Source organism: Balearica regulorum, chromosome 21 (assembly GCF_011004875.1).
Source record: "Balearica regulorum gibbericeps isolate bBalReg1 chromosome 21, bBalReg1.pri, whole genome shotgun sequence".
Classification (NCBI taxonomy): Eukaryota; Metazoa; Chordata; class Aves; order Gruiformes; family Gruidae; genus Balearica; species Balearica regulorum.
Genome location: NC_046204.1, coordinates 4,897,176 through 4,916,693, shown reverse-complemented (window position 1 = coordinate 4,916,693; position 19,518 = coordinate 4,897,176). Strand labels below are relative to the sequence as shown.

The window sequence follows — 19,518 nt, the reverse complement described above, 5'->3', positions numbered from 1 at the left end:
AGGGTCTACAAACGCTCATGGACTGGTGACTTCCATGAGAAAAGAGGACCTCAGGGTAACCAGAAGCCTGGCTCTATGGCTGAACAAAGCCTGCGGCACAAATTAAGAGATGCAGCTATCTTCCTTACCAAACTTCAGCGAGGATAATGTTGGGGTTCAGGGGGGACTGGAGGTGGGAAAGTGCTTCAAGATAAGTTTCCTGCTTCATGCACATATGCATCATCTCCTTGGTTTGAGGCTTGGTGGCCTTCTGAGAACTCACTTTAACGAAGTCATTCAGAGCTTTCATCTTGTTGAGTGCTTCTCCCTGAACAAAGGGATGGATGGAACAGGGTTAACAAATAGGAAATTCTTGGAGGAAGTTTAAAAACTATTAAAATCCACTGTGAAATGAAAACCTTGGTTGTAGCTCTTACTGTCTCTTCAACTTGTGGCAATTTCACACATTGCAACAAAACAAATTTAGTAGTACCTGCTTGAGGGAGATCCATAATCAATTATGGATATTCTGCTGGGCACAAATGCACTGCAAGGTAATGCCTGCACCAAGAATAATGCACATTATCAAGCACCAAAGCAAGAAGTGAGGTGCACTGGCTAGAAAAGTGAGGATGAGACCTACAGCCCCTGCCCGTCAATGCTTTTGGGGAGTTCTGGTTACGCAAAAGTGCCACTCAGACTTGAAAATAGAAGCAGCACTGGTTTGTGGGCACATCTTAGATATGACTTCATGTATACATGAGTCCCCCACTTCTGAATTAGGTACAGTGATCTTGGCTAGGTAATGGAAGTTTTAGAGAGTGGGTAAATGGCAGGATTACCGCCACACAGCAACTGAGAGAAAGAGTGCGCTGCTTGAATCAGCCAGTTGTGATCAGCTCCTACTAAACAGTAACTCATTCAACTCATCTAATAACAGCAGTGGCCTTTGAACATTTCAAACCATTCTAGACACACAGAGTAGTTTGGGATGTGTGTGGGTGAGTAAGAGATGAGCAAAGTCACATGTGAAAGGGAACTCCAGACTCTTAATAGGATATGCCAAAACCAATATAGCAGTTAAAAGGTTTGGGGGTTTTTTTTGTATTACTGATAATATTAAAGTTGGAAAAGCTAACAGCTGAGAACCTGCTCCAAGCAAGAGGGAAGTCAACCTTATGGGTAAATGCAATTTTTACCTGCTTCATCAAAACTTTCATGTGATGGGTGCTGCCTCTGCAGTATGCTTCCAGGATCAGGCCAAATCTCAAGGCAACGGCAGGAACATGCATTTCTGACCTAGGGGAAGAAGGGAGGTTAAAGCAATTCTGACTCACTGCAGTGAGTGACTAATTCTCCCATTCATGCCAGCACAAGGAGGGAGGGAGAAGAGGGTGCAGAATATTAGCTGCTGTTTAGAATCTTTCTATGTTCTGGGGAGGGAAGAAAAAATTAACCCACCCAGAAGGTGATGTAGAAAAAAAAAAAACCAACAAAAAAACAACCACCCTGCTGGAAGTGATGAGACATCTTTCTGGATAACTAAATGGGTAACCACTCCTTTGAGAATGTTACTTAAGGAGCAAGAACAGTTCAGAGCCTACAGCTCAGAACTGGCAGGTAGCCATGGATGTCCAAAGTAAATTTCAATTCACAGACATGTGTGTATATATGAATTCTGAAAACAGATCCTAATCCAAACACCATCACCACCACAAATGAAAAAAATAACAAACAAAAAAAAGGTTTTGTGTCCTCCTGGAATAATCCTTATTCAGTGTCCCAAGTAAAAAGCAGCAGTTCCTGGGTTTTGGTAATCACAGCAAGGAAATCCCACCAATGCTTTGATGAAAGCCACTAGTTAAAGGCCAGCCAATAGCCTTATAAACACCCTGGCGTCTGTACAGACATGCTTGCTGTTTAATGACAAAAATCAGTAAATGCTGGTTTCACTTGATTACTGAGAAAAAGAATAAAACATTTGCCCTTTACCTCAGATGCCAGAAGAGGAAGTGGCCAATCTTGCGGTTGGATAATGCCCTGTCCAGCAGGAACTTGGTTAATTCACAGTCTAAGTAGGATTCATACTTAAGCACCTGGACAAGTTGTAGCAGGTATTGGAACAATTCATGATCTCTGTGGACAGAAAGGAAACAAAGACAAGCTTATCTTTACTGCAAGAAGCATATGTGCAAAAACTGTAAAGACAAGACTGTCAGCCTTGTTCACAGTCCCCCTCAGCAGCCCTAAATATAAATAGAAAGGGGCTCCACATAGCCCTTTTGGCAAACACTTACGTCAGCTTCTTTAATGAGTTGATAGCAAAGGAACCAACATAACGGTCAGGAAAGCTAAAATCCAGCAGCTCCAAAGCATTCAGGACAGGCAACTCTGGCCAGGTCTGAAGCAGGGAAATCATCTGTAAGGAGAAAGGGGAGGGAGGAGGAAGCAAAACAAGGATGAAGATTTTTATGACAATGGATAAAAATCTAAAATTCTACTGAGGGAAGAGCAACTCCTTTGTGGGGGGGTAAACCTTCTGTCTTAGTCAATACTTATAAATGCCTCAGAGCAAGTGTGCAAACACCAGGTCAAAAACCATTGGTCTAAACTTTCCAGGAAGGCTGACAGGAGGAGCCATCCAAGTCCACAGCAGCGTTACATTTGCTGTACAACAATCAGTGAAATAAGCTCTTTGGGAAAAGCACTTTTTTGCAGCAAAATAATGTAGACTAGAATGGGACCTTTAGAAAGTCCTGTCAAAGCTCTTTAAGTAAGGAGGGATGAGCAGCACAGAGACCATCCCTAACTCATGTCTGACATTCTCGGTGGAAGAGACTCACTGACCCTCTGAGATAGTGAGAGACCAGCACAGAAGCTATCAGCTCAGAAGATCCAATCCAGATCCTATTTATGCCATGAATTGAACAGATTTTTTTCTTGAGGAAATAAGCAAGACCTTGTTGGTCAGTAATGAGTCTGGGACAGCCCAGAAGAGCCAAACCTCAACTCAGCATACGTTCGCAGTGACTGGTTGAGAACAGCAAATCTTCCTCAGCTTCAGCGATGCCAAATCTACCTGCGCAGGGGCCCTGTGAAACATGCCCTGCTAAGCTGGCCTCCCAAACACCACACAGGAATGTAGACACTGAAAAATGGATTAAAAAAGGAGCCTTGGCTGCCAACCCAGCATCCCCACCTGGGCAACATCTTCATGCTTGTTCCATTTGGTGATAATAAGCAGCTTTGCCAAAGCTTGTGGGTATTGGTCACGGATATCATATCTCATCTTCCACACCAGGTCTTTCTCATGCTCATACAGTTCAGTGTGGCTCCTCCGCTCCAGTATCTCCTTCAGTTGCAGCTTCTGCTCACGGGAATCACAGGAAAGAGCATACACAGGGCTCAGTCTCAACCCAGAGGACTTGCTCTGCCCAGAGACCTCCTCTATGGGGGTGGGACGTGACCCAGGTTGTTAAAAAAGCTGGCTGAGGGTAAGCTGGAAACATATAACTTGATCTGTGAAACCAGGCTTGCACATCACTGAAAAACTGCTGACAGAAGACTCACCTCCTCAGGATCTTCTGGTGCAGTGCGGGGTTGTTCTCCATTCCTCCCCAACTCCAGCAGCTGGGACACAAATAAAGAATCTGAGAAAGTCTCGTAATTTCCTCTGTACTTCTACCTCACCATCACTTCAGGCATTTAGATCAGCATTAGAGATCAGTCCCTTGCCACCTCCAGAGAAGGGAATCACACCTCTCACAGCCCAAGTGTACATAACGTACGCAGCAGGACGCCTCTGCTCAGAGGTGTAACCTAACCATAGAGCCTGCCCTGGTAATAACAAGAATGACAGGATGAGTCCTCCTCCCCTAAAGGGCATATCTGCACACCCATACAGTTTGTGAACAGGCTCTGGGTCACCGAGCTCCAGGCTAACATGAGCCATTCCAGATTCTTAGACCTGGCATGCGTTTGCCAAGCAGACAGCGCTGCCCAAGCCACCCTGCACACTGGCACAATCTGTTAAAGCTTCTGAGCCAGAACACGCATCATGGGGGAGCATGTGTGTATGTCCCTGGCAGAGCAGATCTCCTTTCTTTCTTGTAATGGGCACATTTCTTCTTTCACTTTAAGTGTTTGGCCAGTTGCAGTGACAGATGGAAAGTCCCCATACCACACGGCATGTTATCACTCTGTGCTGAAAGGGAGGGAGCTGTCTGCTTTCACTCATTTCCCCTTTTATTCCTCTTCCTTCCTACAGAGCCTAATCCTGCCTGCAGTTTAAAGGCGGCTCAAATACATTTTTAAAACAAATGCTTGTCTGTGAGAGGAGCTTTACCTCAGTAATTCACAAGAATTCACAGCTTGGAAAAGTATTCACTCAAAGGTCCATTACTTAAGAAAAAAATCAAATTTTCAATTAACAATATCTATTCATCAAGTTTGCTTTTGCCTGGTCCCCATCGACAGCTGCCCAAGAGCCAGTGATACTGTATGCTCCCACACCAGCAAAGCTAGGGAATTTCTGTGCCTCCCAAAAGAAGTGTCCATGTCCCCTACCTGCTCGAATGATGGGTAATACACAGGATGCAAAGCAATGCTGGGGAAGCAGATGACCAAGGCTGCTGCACTTTCTGTGTTGGGGTTGCACTGTACTGTGCCCATGGGGTTCAGAAGTTCCCCTTTCTCATCTGAAAAGCAGAGTACATAAACCCATGAACCCAAATCTTCTGAGGTTTTGGTCCAGAAAGCCAAGCACAGACTGCTTCCAGGTCTGTCACTGGGCATTGCCTGGCCCTGAGCAGCTCACTTCATTTTCCTGACCTCTCACAAGCAAAGTATACATGACATCTTTACATGCAGTGCCAAACAAAACAAGGCCTTCGTCTTGGCAGGGCTCTAGATGCCATCACAATATGGAGTGGTAATCGTACTGGGTCTGCTCGTCTGAACTATTATGGCCCCCTCCTACAACTACTGGACGCAATGCAGAATGCAGGGTCTTTGTGGAGGAGACTAAAGACGCAAAACAATAGCTCTGTGTCCTGACATACCTGGAAAGGAGGACCACATGTGCAAGCAGCACTCCCCTGTTTTCAGCTGGTCCTTATAGTCAAAGAGCATGACATTCACCCAGGCAATTGGGCAGTCCTGCAAAGCAAAGAAAAAAGCTCATTCAGGTGCTGTAATGGCAAAAGCTGGATGAAGGGAAGAGAAGAACTAACAAGAAAGTGAAATATCCCCGTGCAAAGCAAAGGCCTCACAACACCCAGGAAGAAGAAATTATATACTCTGTATCTTTTCCAAATCTGCAAATTGCTACACAAAATGCTACAGGCAGGTAGCTTCTCATTCAAGAGTATGTAGGCACCCCCTCACCAAAGAGTTGCTGTTAAGAATGTACCTCCCCAGGCAGCCACATCTGTCTGCTTACCTTTTAAGTTCTCCTAAAATCTGAGTACAAGATGGCATCAAATTCAGATAACTTGCCAAAACCTGGGGTCTTTGTGCAGTGCTGAATGGCACCAAACACTCCCCACAAATATGTCTAAAACTTCATCACCCAATATTCTGCATAGCTGAAGAATCTCTAAGTTTCTGGTAAGGCCTTGCAATTCTATACTCGATGATATTTGAAAGAGCTATGACATATATACTTCATATATTTCACAGTTTGAGGGGAGGGAGAAGAACCTTAATTTTGAAACAGGGAACACAGAATTAGCATGACTTCAGAAAACTAGGCAAAGAATGCTAGATATTTCTGATAATGGGAAGAAAAGACTTGGCTCCTTTGTACAATAATAAACACTATCTATGGAAATCAAACTTTACGCTGCCAATTCCCCCACACGCCCCTAAAATAAAACCCACAAGCCCAAGCCAGCCACACAAGTCAGTCTCATTTCAGAGGTGGGAGACTCCAGCAAGTGAAGTGACTGGGACATGGCCAAGAAAGAGAACCCGTCTCCCTGCCCAAACCCAGTTCCCGCCATCAGAGCAGACAGACATATTCCACAAGTGACCTAAGATTTCCGGCACTCGGGTTCCCCAAATGGAACAGTTTACTTCACATAACAGTTTCAGCAACACCAGCATTTCACTCAGCTGCTCAAAAAACACCAAGGCTTAAACATACGCTAGCACAGAAACCAACTTGCAAATAGGTTGCGAGGCAAAACTCTAGTGAGACGCACCCACAGTGTAATATTTGAAGGGAACCACAGAGAGACATCTTGTTCCACTGAGACATTCTAGAGAATGTACCAGGCTTACCCCAAAGGTACAGCAAAGGACTTGGTGGAGGTAACAAAGTCAGCATTTTCCCCTAATGCAACAAAATCAATCACTTCCAAATGGCCTCTCGCAAACCTTTGAGTTGATCTGATTAGACTAAGTGTCTTCAGTAAAATCCTATTTGAGACATCAGCTTCTGGATCACAGGGAAAAGCCAAACAAAGCACCACCAATAACCGTTTTTACCCAAGAAAATGACATCAAACCACAGCGCAGAGCCTGCCAAAACACAAAGCAAGATTTTTGGTGGATAAGGTCCAGCAAAGAAACGATTCAGCACTATAAGGACAGAAATCTCTCCTGCATGACCTACAGAAACACTGAAAGCCAACCCTCTGGGTGACATTAACTCTCTGACTCACCCAGTCAGTCTGCAAGCATGCCTGTTTTTGTGGTAGTAAATGATTTAGTCCCACCTATCTGCTCTGGACAGTCTGCATAGACAAACAACATGCATGTAATTAACCTCTGAGTGCAGTAAGCAAAGCAAGCATAAAGATTATTAATCAAAACCAAAAATCAGAGTGCACTCTGACTGTTAAGCTCCTCTTACCAATCATTTTAAATCAGATCTGGACACCTTAGAGCTGCAGCTGACTATGTGGGAAAATCCATTTCTGCAGAGCTCAGCTCCAGCAAATATTGTGATTTTACAGTAAGAGCTCATCAGATGGCATCCACCTTTCCCAGGTACCTATGAACAAGATACTCTTAAAAACTCAGCTAACCAGACTGGTTTTGTTTCGTCAATCAGAATAGTAAGATTGCCTTCTGACTGCTTCAAAACTGAAAACTGTTCCAGTGTGACCACAAAAATGCAGCCTGCGGATGAATCAGATATTCTGCTCAACAAAAGCCTCCAGCAGGAGTTGGAGTTCTGCTATTCTTAAGTAAAAAAAAAAGAAAAAAAAAAAAAAAAAAAACAAAAACCCCGATAAAAAGGTTGATCCTGGTCCTGGCCTCAAAATGTTTCCAGTCTGAAGCCTACAACCCAGAAACGGGTCCACACAAGCAGGACTTTGGTTTGCCTGTAGCTCCCCAGACATGAAAGCACTGTAACCCTGCGAGCCCTACTGATGTCAACACAGCAAAGCTCAGTGAACTTCCCAGCAGTGAAATGGAGCCAGCAGGACTGAGACTAAAATCTTCTGCAATCACATTTATCAGTCTCTCATTTCTCCCCACTCTAGTAAAGACGGCATGACTAACGCTCTCTTTAAAGCATGGTATCAGTGTTTTTATGGCTGAAGAAACAACAATTTGCAGAGGAACAAATGCAGTTGTTGCTCATAGAGAAAACTTCACTCTGGCAAAGAGCCAGAGGCATCATGCTTAAGTTACAACACTGAGAAACTAGCAATTCAGTTACAGACTATACTTAGATCTACTTTTAGTTACTAAATTATTAATGGCCTAGAAGCTTTGGAATAGAGGTGAGGGAAGTGAGAAATATCACTACATTTCTGATTCAGAAGCTCAAACAAGCTTCCAAATTGATTTAATACTTTCTGTCCTCAGTTTGCAGCATGTGAACAATAACCTTGAAGATTCTGCACTTTTCATTTTACCACATCTAAAGCTTTACTGTAACCAGTGTTTACATTCCCCATTTTCTTCCACCTTCTTACCTGTTAATTTGCTCCATGGGGGATTTGCATGAAAGACCTTACTAGAAAGATGGTTTAACCTCAACTACCAAACAAGGAAGTTGCAGAACAGCAAAACGATGACACTAACACAACTGATTCCTCTTTATGTATATTCAGATGCTGGGTTTGTTTCTTAACGGTCTTTCTGGACAAGAAGTTACATTTAAACAACCTTTCCTACAGGCAGCCACTCCTCAGGTTCCTGCTCCTGTTAAAGAAGTTACTGGCAATCATTCTGTAAGCTCTTTTATTCATGGGATCATAGAATTGTTTTGGGTGGAAAAGACCTTTAAGATCATCAAGTCCAACTAATAAAGTCGTCTTCTGAAAGCAAAGGGTATTTGGTTCAGAATGGTGTCCCATGCCCTCCAGCACTGGCAAGCCTGGCTTAGTCCCACATTGGTTTTACTTACAGCTTTCTTGGACTTCTTCTTTGTGGAACGTGCCTTCTTTGCCTTTTCGATGACAGCATAGAGAGCAAAGCAGAGCCGCGCCATACGGGGGAGGTCACAGATGTTAATATCAAAATCCAGCCTCTGCTTCCACACTGGCTCTGAGCATACGTTCACTTCAGAGCTTGACACTGTCTTGCACAGCATCTCGTTGCCATGAAAGAGACCTGCTTGCACCACCAGCTGAGAGAAGGAGAAGTAAGAGAATACCATGAATCCACAGGGACTTGACCTGTTTGCTGAAGCATACATGATTAGAAGAGGAACAGGACAGGGCATCCACTCCCCTGAACAGGATGCCCTACTCCTGTCTCTTTTACAATTCACTGAGACATTAAGTTCGTTAATCTTCCTGTTTACTCAACTTCAGTAAGGACATCATTATCTTTTTACTTCATGCAGACTTGCAAGAGCTGCTTAATCATTGCAAAATGCTTGGGTAATCCATTGGCAAGAGTATTACAGGTTTCATCCTGTAAAGCCAGACGATATAAATATTCACCAAGCCTTGCCCACCGAGATGCTGCAAAAGCTCGGGAACCTGTCGCGCTGAAAAAGCGGGGCAGACGCCAACTGCTTATGCCAAAGAAGAGGCAAATCAGCATCACAGGAGAAGGGTGCATGCAAACAGCTGAGCCCCAAAACAGGCTGCACTGCAGTGCAGTGCCAATGGTGAGCTGTCTCCAGGTTTGCCTGTTTCTTTATAAAGCCTTGTTCTGCAGAACACTTGTTTACGTGATATATTCTTGCTGTTTCCTTCCTTTCCCAAAGGGCAGCCATTCCCCTTCTCATTTGGCTGCTCCCCGCTTCATGGCAAACACCTTGCAAAAGCCAGGGCTTTGCTGCATCATGCTTTCTGTGTTAACTTTACCAGTCACCACCTCTCTCATCATTCTCCCTTCTCAGAGCTGAATTTCCCCTCCCCTCGACACCGCTGGCAAAGGATATCACCGTAGACCAGCAGCTGTGTTTGCTACTCAGAAACTTTTGCAGGGGAGTGTTTCTAAGAATGCATTGCTCTGTTGCTGGGCTGCTGGCCCTCCCCTTCCTGTTGTGCTGCAGTTTAGAAACTGCCCAAAGGCTGAATGAAGCATAATGGAGGATCACGTGAGATCAAGGTGTCAGCCCCTGCTTTCCTCACCACACAAAACAAGACAGATGCTACTGGGAAAGCCAAAACACAAAACCAAAACCCCAAACTGAGTCAGTACCTACCTTCATTCTCTCATCTGCATTGACCTTGCTACCTTGCACCAGCTCAATGTAGAAAGACTGCTCTAAGGACCAGAGAGAACCATAGTTTGGCTAGAAAGAGAAAAGGGTTCTGATCAGAAATAGATGCGACGAAGACTTCAAGCCAGTGCCAGACCTCATCTCTCATCATATGCTTTTTGCTCCAACAGAAAAGAGCACTGCATTGCAGGTGGGCAACATAAAGTCTGTGACAACCAGGGAAGTTCTGGAGGGAGCTGGAAGGCTGACTGGAAATTCCCAGCTCTTAGACCCTAGCTGAGAGAGGCAGGAAGAATCAGCCTCTGTTCCCAGACAAGACTAGCATCTCCACCAATGGATGAGTATGAGTTGAGGGTGACCCCGCTGTGTCACTGTCCCCCTTTACCTTTTTCTTAGGGAGTGGGGGAGGCTTGGCAGCCATCTTCGGGGGGCTGGCAATACAGTTGGTTTGCTCATCTCTCATAGCAATGATAGTGGAGGAGTGTACCATGGTCAAGTGGGGCGTTAGGCCTCGGTGCAGGCAGCTGCGAATATACTGCAAAGAGAGGACAGCATCAGCGTGGATGAAACAGAGCCAGGCAGGCAAGAGCAGTCAAGCAAACGAGAACTGGCTGAAGCAGAAACAGGTGGAAGGAGGAAGGAAAGGACACAACAACAATCAAAATTCAGTTTTAATTTATCTCCTCTTGCTTTATAAACCTGCAACTCACTGGACTCATGTTGCCAGAACTGAGAACATGAAGTGCCTTTTATAGCTGGCATTTCATCAACTGACTCAAATGGCTGCATTAAGGGAAAACACTGAGGATTCAGTAATCCCAACAGCAGTTTGCCCTGCCAGGGGAACACAGGATACAGGATTACTTGCCCAACTTTCAGGAAGAGAACCTCCAGCCCACCATGCAAGCAGACAGACATTTCCAGAACCAGAATCTATAAATCCATTTACACACAGCACTTAGTGCCCAGGGACAGGCTTAGATCACTAGCCCCCAAAACTGTAAGGATCTGTTAGGTTGCTAGAAGTTTCCCTTGCCCTAAGTAGCATCCGGGTCCTGCCATCAATGTGTTGCATTCCTGTAAACAGCATTGCCTCCGTGATGGAGGGTAACACCTCTCAAATCCACCTTCCCAGCAAGAGGGGGCCATATGGGAACAGACTCATTGATAAAGCACGACAAAAGGCTCACCTGGAACTGGTACAGGGGGTAGTTCCCATAGAGGTATTCGCATTTCCCATTCACCTGTAGGGTGTAGTCCTCTGGGTTCTCCACTGTCTCATGGCGGAAGACAGTAGCCTGCTTCTTGATAGCATAGCTCATTAGCGTGATGGGGAACTCCTTTGGGGAGATCTGGAAAGTGAAGCTCTCCTGCAATCCCAACAACACAGCATACGCTGTCAAACACCAGCAAAGGGCTGAAATCAGCACAAGGAGCAGCAGTGGCTCAGCGGACAGGTAGCAACATTCCTGTTGCTGACAAAGAGAAGGATAGGAAGGCAGAATTACCCACACACACACATTAGCAAATAAGTAGGAACGTTTGCCAAACTGGGCAGGAGCACATTTCAGCAGCACGAGCGCAAGGCTGGAAATCAGGAACTTCAAGTCCAGTTTAAGGAGAATCACCAGTTCGTGTGGTTACTAGTTAATAAAAATCTTCCCACTGTCATTCCACCAGCAAGGCAGAGGGTGGCTAGGGTCACCATGCTCAAACACACTGCTCTGGAAAGCCCTTCTCCCATTGGGGTGGCTTCTGCTTCATGCTCAGGCAAACATGCAAAAAAATCACATTAACCAAAAGTAGCAGGCAAGAACAGGGGCCCATGGGCAACACAGCCAGACGCCTGCAAGCCGTGTATGCTGAGCATGAGCTGAGCAGACTCTTGGGCTTCAAAAGGAAAGGCATGTATTGGTTTCTGTGCTCCTCTCCTACCCAAATCCAAAAAGCTTTCCACCACCACACATGCATGCAGCAACCTCAGCTACGAGCTAACCAGTACACCCAACGCATGTTGAGGAAGGGGAACAGCTCCCTTGGTTGGAGGCTCAGAGTCTCCCTCCCAACCATCTCCACAGGCAAAGGAATCTGGAGAATGAAGATGAACACTGAACACATGGAAACACTGTCCACGCACACATTATTCTGTCTCCAAATGCCCAAAGATTCCCAAAGGGAAAGCACAAACCAGTTAAACATTGTCACAGAAAAGTTTGCGCTTTACCCCGCCAGACTGAAACTTGACGTTGACAAAAATGTTCTTGGTGGGAGTATGTAGAGAACCAGTCCCAAGGCCTTTGGCCATGGGCTCCAGCTGCAAGGGAAAGTTGTACTCCATCCAAGCTGCCCAGCTGAGCTGCTGCCGCTTTGCTGCTCTCTCCTCACAGAACTGGCACATTTTGCTGCGGAAATCATTCACCTCTGGATCCTGCACAGAGTCGAACTCATGCAAACCTGAGTAAGAGAGAAAGGCAAAATAAGCATCTGCACCCAACAGGGGAAATCAGCCTTTGATAATCAAGTGTCTGTGAAACAGTCTTCCTAAACACATGCTTAATATTTGGCCAAAAGGAGAGGAGTCAGCCAAGCTACTAATAATCACTATTTATTATGTACAACTGCACCAACTCAATTACTGTAGACGGCTGTCTGCTGGAAAGATGACCCTCCTTGGGTCTGCGCACACACTGTTCCCTTACCAGACCCACCAGAGATCAAACTTGCTAATTTCATCTCCTGCATAAGCAGAGCTCCATCACTATTCCATAGGTAGCAAGGCTGTCTAGAACAGAAGCATGTTTCACCCACAGCCGACATCCTTGCCACACTCCTGGCGAGACTAACGATGGAGGAACTGACCTTTTCCAATGAGCAGGCTGATCTGGGAGTTTATAACTTTCTTGACTCTGTCACCTTCTCGAGCCACGAGCCGCAGTACTGGTAGGAAGGGCTGGATGTCACAAAGCCGCCGTTGCTCGTCCTCCAGCTCTTGCTGTTCTGCTGTCTGGTTGATGCACGTGAAGACGTAGGCCTCGGGATCACTGAGCATATGGTACAGCGGCTCATACTGAGCATGCTTCCACACCACCTGGGCCAGACCAACAGCAGAGTGAAACTACTGCTGCACTGCCAGAACCCTGTCTTCCTCTCACTGTCACCCCACAACCTCACTCTCCCGAGATACTCCATTTAGCAAAGGGAATGCACAGTCAAACCTTCTCACAGCGTTCCTGGACCTGCAACCATAAGCTGCTTTTCAGCCAAGTCTGGTGGCTCCAACTCATGCAGAACAGCTAGGTAGATTTATTAGCAAGCGCCTTTTTAACTGACTTCCTTTTTTTGTGCTTGCCATTTGTTTCAGGCAAAGTAAATGCCTCAACCTGAGTATTTAAATAACCCCCACCTGAATACCTCACAGCAAGTACCTGCTGACTGCTAGCCCTGTGAAGTAGAGGTATTACTCCTACTGGAAGCAAAACTGGGTTAAGTGACTTGCCCCCAGTAACACGAAATCTGTGACAAGAGCCAAGAACTTTTCTGACGTCTTATGCACAATACCCAGTTCCCAAAGATCCTTCGCTCCCATGGACAGCACTTGACATGCCTGTTCATATTCCATTTCTTCACTCTCATTCTTCCCACTGTCATTCCACCAGCAAGGCAGAGGGTGGCTAGGGTCACCATGCTCAAACACACCATACTCCCTTCTCCCTGCTATAGGGAAAAACTCCATCATAGATGGGCCTCTGGTCTGACCCAGCACGCCCACAGGCTGTAAAACACAGACCTGTATCTTAACAGCTGGAACCAATCAGCTCTACTTACTGGTTTTTTGGTTGGGTTCGGGTTTTTTTAACCTGAAAATTGCAGCATGAGAAAACTTGGAATAATTTGGCACTGTGCTTCTGTCCCTTGTGATCGGTGACTCATCTAGGCCAGGTTGCTGCTGCAGAGAAAACCTTTTCCACTGTTTTCCTTCATTCTCCCCTAACCCTGCTTCCTGCCCAGGGAAACAAGGAAGCAGCTACGTTTTGTTTACACATGGTTTCACTACAGCATTTATTCCTCAAATGAAGCACTACGAAAAATCCTCTCTATCGTTACCATTCCCAATTTTCAATACTTAATTCCTGTGCTTCAGGCTGGGCTGGCATCCTGAATACTTCGAGTCATTCCAGCATTTGCATTTGACTTCTCTTACTTGCATGCACATACACAAGAACTTTCATAATGAAAAATCCAGTGCGGGGACCGGTTGGCTCAGGTGAGCAGCAATTGGACACGCAGTCCACGAGCCTTACATGGCCAACTCAAACCTGCCATAGTTACTCTAATTCTCATCCCAAGGTTGGACAAGTAGTCAAAGAATTGAACCTGACCCCACCGGCACCACCACCAGCTGTTGCTGGCAGTCTCAGCGGTTAGACATGGGCCCATGGATGGCAGAGGCTGTCACAAAGGAGAGGCTCTGATAGTGAATCACAAGGAACTGCCTCAGAGCAACAGAGAGGAAACCCACTTGCACTGAGTTAAGACCCAACACATTTCCCCAGGTGCTCCCCAAGATGAGATTCCTTGTTCCAAGAGATTGTAGATAAGACTGTGGAACAAGGCTGTTACCTGCTTGATGGTGCCCAAGCTAGCATTGCAGGACACGGAGAGGTTTAAGTATATGCCTGTGGGCAGCAGAAAGTCCACCTGGATGTTTTGGTTTTCCCCCTTGGACCAGAATTCCACAGGGCAGTAAATGCCTGGGGGCATCCTGCTCACTTCTTAGCTACCACCTGCAAGAAAAGGGAAAAAAAGGCTGTTGCTGTTGACTACATATCTTCTCAGATATTATATGTACAGAGCTGGGCTCTGTACAAAGTTAATGTGCAAAAGAACTCAAAGAAAGGAAGGTTAGCATATTTTCCTGCGCTGTGAGGATATGTGCATTAGCCAAATTTCTAGTCCAGCACCTTAAAGCCACAGAGGTGTTCATGCTATAGCATTTGCTTCTATCTCAATGCAGCCCTTTCTTAATCTCTACTAGACTGAGATTCACCATCTACATCTGCATTTGACAAAGAAATTAAAGAATTATCTTCACTTGAGAATGAAGGCACTTGTCCCAATAGCTCATCTACAACCAAGCAGCCAACAGAAACAGCAAGTCCCTAGCCCAGCTTTCTACGGCAATCCTCAGGCCACATGCTTCAAGCTCCACTTTGTTTTTCCAGAGCTCAGTTCCAGTCTGAAAGAGGGAGAAAGTGATGTTGCTGGTTCTGAGTACGCACGCATTTTTATACACACAAACAAATAATACTCCACTGTATATCCCCTCTCTACGAGCAGAGGAAAAATTGAAATCTAAGGCTGAGGCAATCAAAATAGGTTTGTTAATTCCATCTGCATGCTTTCACTTGGCAGGGCTCTACAATTTATTCTCAGCACATCCAAAGAACACAAAGAAGAGAAAAAGAATCCTAATGCTATCAGGTACAAACTGGTTTTCAAACACAGAGTAAGAGCACACACAGCTAAAACAAAAGGCATTCAGCAGAAGCCTGTAGCATGGTTTCTTTCTTAAAGACACGTAATACCAAAGTCACAGAAACCCTCACGCTCCATCCATTTGCCCACAAGCAAAATACTGCAGCAGTGTAAAATTCCAGTTTCCTCCACAGATGACAGGCAGAGTGTGGTGTCCCCATGTGCAGGAACAGCCTGGAGCTGTTAGCATTAGCTCCTAGCAAGGGACAGGTAAGAAGCTTTAACTCCCTTCAACCACCTCAGCAGAGAAAGCAGCTCACCGAAATTCCCTCTCACTTAGCAGAGAGTTTTTCCACCATGGTTCCACCAGAACCATGCCAGCAGTGCTGCCTGGAGAGCACTCAGATAGCCATGGCTCATAGCTGCTGTGAAAACCAAGGCTTCAGCCTCCTGCCAGGCTGACTCTGCTCGTTCTAAATTCAGCCCTGCACGTGCTCTGAGCAATTCTAACAGTATCACTTATCCTCAGCCCATGAAACTAATACAAAATTTGCTCATTCACAACTTAAAATACGGCTTTGCAGCTGTCAGACAGTGTACAAACTTAGAAAAACTGAGCAACATGCTGCCAAAGATTTGGCTCTCCCACATCATGAAGTCCTGGTGGCAGCTTCTCATGATCCAGCCCTATGCTTCAGTATGACAAGCCGCCCAGCATCTTATCTGCCAGTGCCTGGGATCACACCACTTCCCCATCGGCAGTGAGGTAAGGATTCCCAGAAATGTGAGCTATGTTTTATCTGTCCTGCTTCCTCAGCACACATACTGTATCACACAGAGACCGGATACAGAGACCACAAAAACCACCCATGCGCCTTACGAGGGAGGGAAGTAAAAAGGGAAGGAGGCAAGGTTTACAAGTTTGAATAAAGCAAAACAAGCTTGCCTCGTCTTCTGCTCATTAATAATAAAACCAGCAAGTTTCTAGAATATCTGCTACCTCAGCCTTTCACGATGCCAACAAAAGCAGAAAACTACCATGGCTCTACTGACCAGCAGGGACAGAAGACACAACAGTGGCCGAGCTGCTTCCTCCTACTAAGGATTTCTACCTGATGCCACATCCCATCAGATATGAAGTACCTTATCTAAGCTATTAGCACTAGAATGTCAAGTTCAAGTTGCTCAATACTACCTTGTCTTTCCAAACTCACTGATTATCTCATGATGTAGAGGGATTTTTTCCAACAGAACCTGGAGAGGATATGCCAAAAGGAAGAATAACTCTGGACTTGCACGGTCTCTAATACTTTGTTTACCAAGTCTCTCCCCCATCCCATTGCTAAATTCAGAATGCTCTACTAGTTGGACCCTAGATCTGATCCAGTGTGACAGTTTTTACATGAAGCAAGCTCTGCAGAGATTAATACTTCTGCACCACCCCACTTTCATCTTCCCTTTTGCCTTGGGAAATTGGAACAGAGTTCTCCAGGCTGTAACCTTGTTTGTACCATCTTGGCCTCATGAGTAAAAGTAATTGCAGTTACCTTTTCTCTAGGTCATTCTGCCATTTGTGAAGAGCCAAATGCAGCATCACTCCTTCTTGTCAGAGTTTACGCTACTAGGGTTGTTCGAGATATGCTCTTTGTCTTTCACTGTAGCAGTCTTCAAAAAAAGGATTCCCCACTGCAGCTGTCAATTTTTAAAAGCCCCAATGTCATCTCAGACTTTCATCCTGGTGGACAGATTACTGTTAAAAATCCCATGTTGTGGTAGCGTTCTGACCCATAGGTCTGGTAGCCTGAGGTTCAAGTTAATCAACCCACACTCGACAGCAATTAGTTTACTGCACAACTTGCACATCTCTCAAAGCTAGGGCAAGCAAGGGTGAGCAGAAGTTTGTGTTTTAGTGGGATGCAAACCCACAGAACCAACCTCAAGCAGGTATGCAGGCTATTAAAGATCCCTGCTTATCAATGCCAAGCTGTAGCCACCCACTTTCTACCATAAGACTCCCCCAGTCCTCACTCTTCCTACTACAATATACCCTTAAACACCTTCCTGCTAGAATACTTCCATATTCCCCCACCTACATCTTCCTATATTACTTGTTCCTCCCCCACCAGCCATGTCTCCCACAACCCTCAAACACTCATTTCAAGAGCAAGGCAGGTACACTGCTGCCTTCCGGCTCCTAGAACGCCAGACACTTGAGCGGGACAGGATGCACGTGGCACTTGGCACCCCGGGGGCTAAGAAGCAGAACAGACAACCAGAATGGACAAAGCTCTTGGTCTACAGCTGGTGCGTACATACATCCCATCCAAGGGAGATACACCCCAAGACTGGCCAGCCAGCTGATCTGCTTGGGTGGCCAAAGAAGTCGTAACACCACATACGTCCAGGCTAAAGACCTGGCCCTTGTGAGGGCCAAGTATATCGCTCTGTGAACTTCATGCAGCCCCCGAACTGGAGGCGTGCACAGAACATTTGAGGAAACCGCCGGCCCTCAAATACCTCCTCATTCATCTCAGGCAGCAATTTTCATCTGAGCCTGCTTGCACACAAGCCTGACCTAAAAACCGCCCCATGGTATGTACTTGCTTGGGAAGGACACCTAGGACCCTGCGCTGTAAAGGCTATGAGTGACAGGCTGTCTACAAGCCCTGCAATCCTACCAACTCCAGGAAAGGGTATTGCACAGGCAGGAGTTGCAGGGGCAGAGTCCCGGTGGCAGTGCTGCTGGCATAGCTGAGCACACCAAAACAAGAAGCAGTTTGCTCAAAACGTTATTCTGTTGCTTCCTGAGATGGGCAGGGCCCCAGCTGCCCTAAAGGAAGAACAGCTCTTCCTATCCCACAGGGAGGCAGTAATGGCAACTCTTTTCCCAAAGGAGCAGGCACGCTCCATGGGAACCTCGGAGCTTGCTAAGAAAACGTGAGGAGTGACCAGCGACAACCCAATGGGAGAGCCCAGCAGCGGGACAACCAGTGTGTGGACTGGCTGGTGTACAGCACGGGCTGTGACTACCATCTGTGTACGGCCATCACAGCTGCTTCTTTCAGTCTGCAGATAAACAAGCTCTCAAACTTTGGACTTCTCAGAGCATTAAGAGGAAGAGAAATGCATGCTGACACACAACACAGGTCCCAAAGCATCAAGCATGCACCCAACAATAGATTTCCATGGGTCTAAACATGAAGCTATTCCTCACAATTCCCACAGAATTCAAGCGTAGTCCCCTTTTCACGTGTATTTATGCTCTGTGGAATATTTTTGTAAGGGGAAAGTAAAAATTTGTGCAAGACAGACTTTCTCAGGAGACTAGGAATGAAATACCCATGGACCCATTCCACACCGCCCCTGCCTCTGGTTCAGACCAGCCCAACAAGCAGCAAAAACTCCTAGTAGCGGACAACTGCTCCATAATCCCTCCATAATTTTGAGATGTGGACTCATTCCTAGAGGAGCAACCAGGAAAGATGCATCCATTGCTACTAATCACTTCCTTGCTGAGTGCCATACGGGCAATGAATCCATCTTTCAATGCCCAGACCTCTTCATCACTGGGCAGAAAAAGAGATGGAGGAAAATAATCATGGACAAAATTCCAGGTTTCATACGACGGCAAGTCCTCAACTTCCTCTCCCCCCTTTGCCTCAATTCTGCAGGAAAGCTACGGGCTGCTTTGCCCTCCTTAACATTTCCCCTTGCACTAGTTGGCATGAAGGTAATAAATGTCGTTCCTTCCCAAAGGGGAGAGATGACCAAGGCAGAGCCGATACAAGGGACAAGTCCGTGCACTCGCCTGCCTGGACAGAACATAAAAGTCCAATGTTACTGGTCACCATATAACGAATACAGGCACAACACCAGTAACAGCAGATAACATGTTTTGAGTTCACGCACCCTGAGGAATACATAGCTGCACATAAAGGCAAATTTACGCAGAGTGTAACAGACACATTTGAAATTACTCAGTTGGTATTTAACAAGATAGCAGTCAACATAAAACACTAACACAAATCTCTGATGAAGTTTATCAACCACAGCTCTGGTGTTTACAACATACAACTGCTATTGAGAGAGGAAAAAAGAAAAGAAAAAAACAGCAAGCTAGCAAGACGCACATGGAGCAGTGTTCCACAAACCTCAGAGAGACTGCAGCGTTAGACAGACACGGAAGCTCTAACGCCCACAAACAGATTACAAAATTACTAAACCCCAGGACTACAAAAATACCTTTCAAGTTTATAAGAAATGAGTGGTGCAGAGCTCACAGGTGATGTGTGTTGCGTGGGAGACGGCAGGAAGCCACTTTCATTGCAGCCATCAACTTAGCTGGGGGAGGAGACCACGGGAATTTTTATGTACACACGTGCTTGACATGTCCTCACCACGCAATCAAGACACATAGCAGATCTGAA

At 45.9% G+C, this 19,518-nt stretch overlaps 1 protein-coding gene across 5 annotated transcripts in view; it reads right to left on the bottom strand.

Annotated features, from left to right (window-relative positions):
* Positions 1-19,518, bottom strand: part of PIK3CD (phosphatidylinositol-4,5-bisphosphate 3-kinase catalytic subunit delta) — a 61,470-nt gene that overhangs the window by 5,597 nt on the left and 36,355 nt on the right. For all 5 annotated transcript variants that reach the window (XM_075773184.1, XM_075773182.1, XM_075773183.1 and 2 more), the window contains exons 2-16: positions 14,237-14,400; positions 12,476-12,704; positions 11,841-12,070; positions 10,807-10,986; positions 10,002-10,151; positions 9,599-9,688; positions 8,345-8,566; positions 5,040-5,136; positions 4,546-4,676; positions 3,550-3,609; positions 3,179-3,346; positions 2,277-2,398; positions 1,972-2,115; positions 1,179-1,278; positions 129-307 (exon numbers count right to left, since the gene is read on the bottom strand). In XM_075773184.1, the coding sequence (XP_075629299.1) occupies positions 129-307; positions 1,179-1,278; positions 1,972-2,115; positions 2,277-2,398; positions 3,179-3,346; positions 3,550-3,609; positions 4,546-4,676; positions 5,040-5,136; positions 8,345-8,566; positions 9,599-9,688; positions 10,002-10,151; positions 10,807-10,986; positions 11,841-12,070; positions 12,476-12,704; positions 14,237-14,377 (2,243 nt within the window). In that variant the 5' untranslated portion in view covers positions 14,378-14,400. The remainder of the gene's footprint in view (positions 1-128; positions 308-1,178; positions 1,279-1,971; positions 2,116-2,276; positions 2,399-3,178; positions 3,347-3,549; positions 3,610-4,545; positions 4,677-5,039; positions 5,137-8,344; positions 8,567-9,598; positions 9,689-10,001; positions 10,152-10,806; positions 10,987-11,840; positions 12,071-12,475; positions 12,705-14,236; positions 14,401-19,518) is intronic.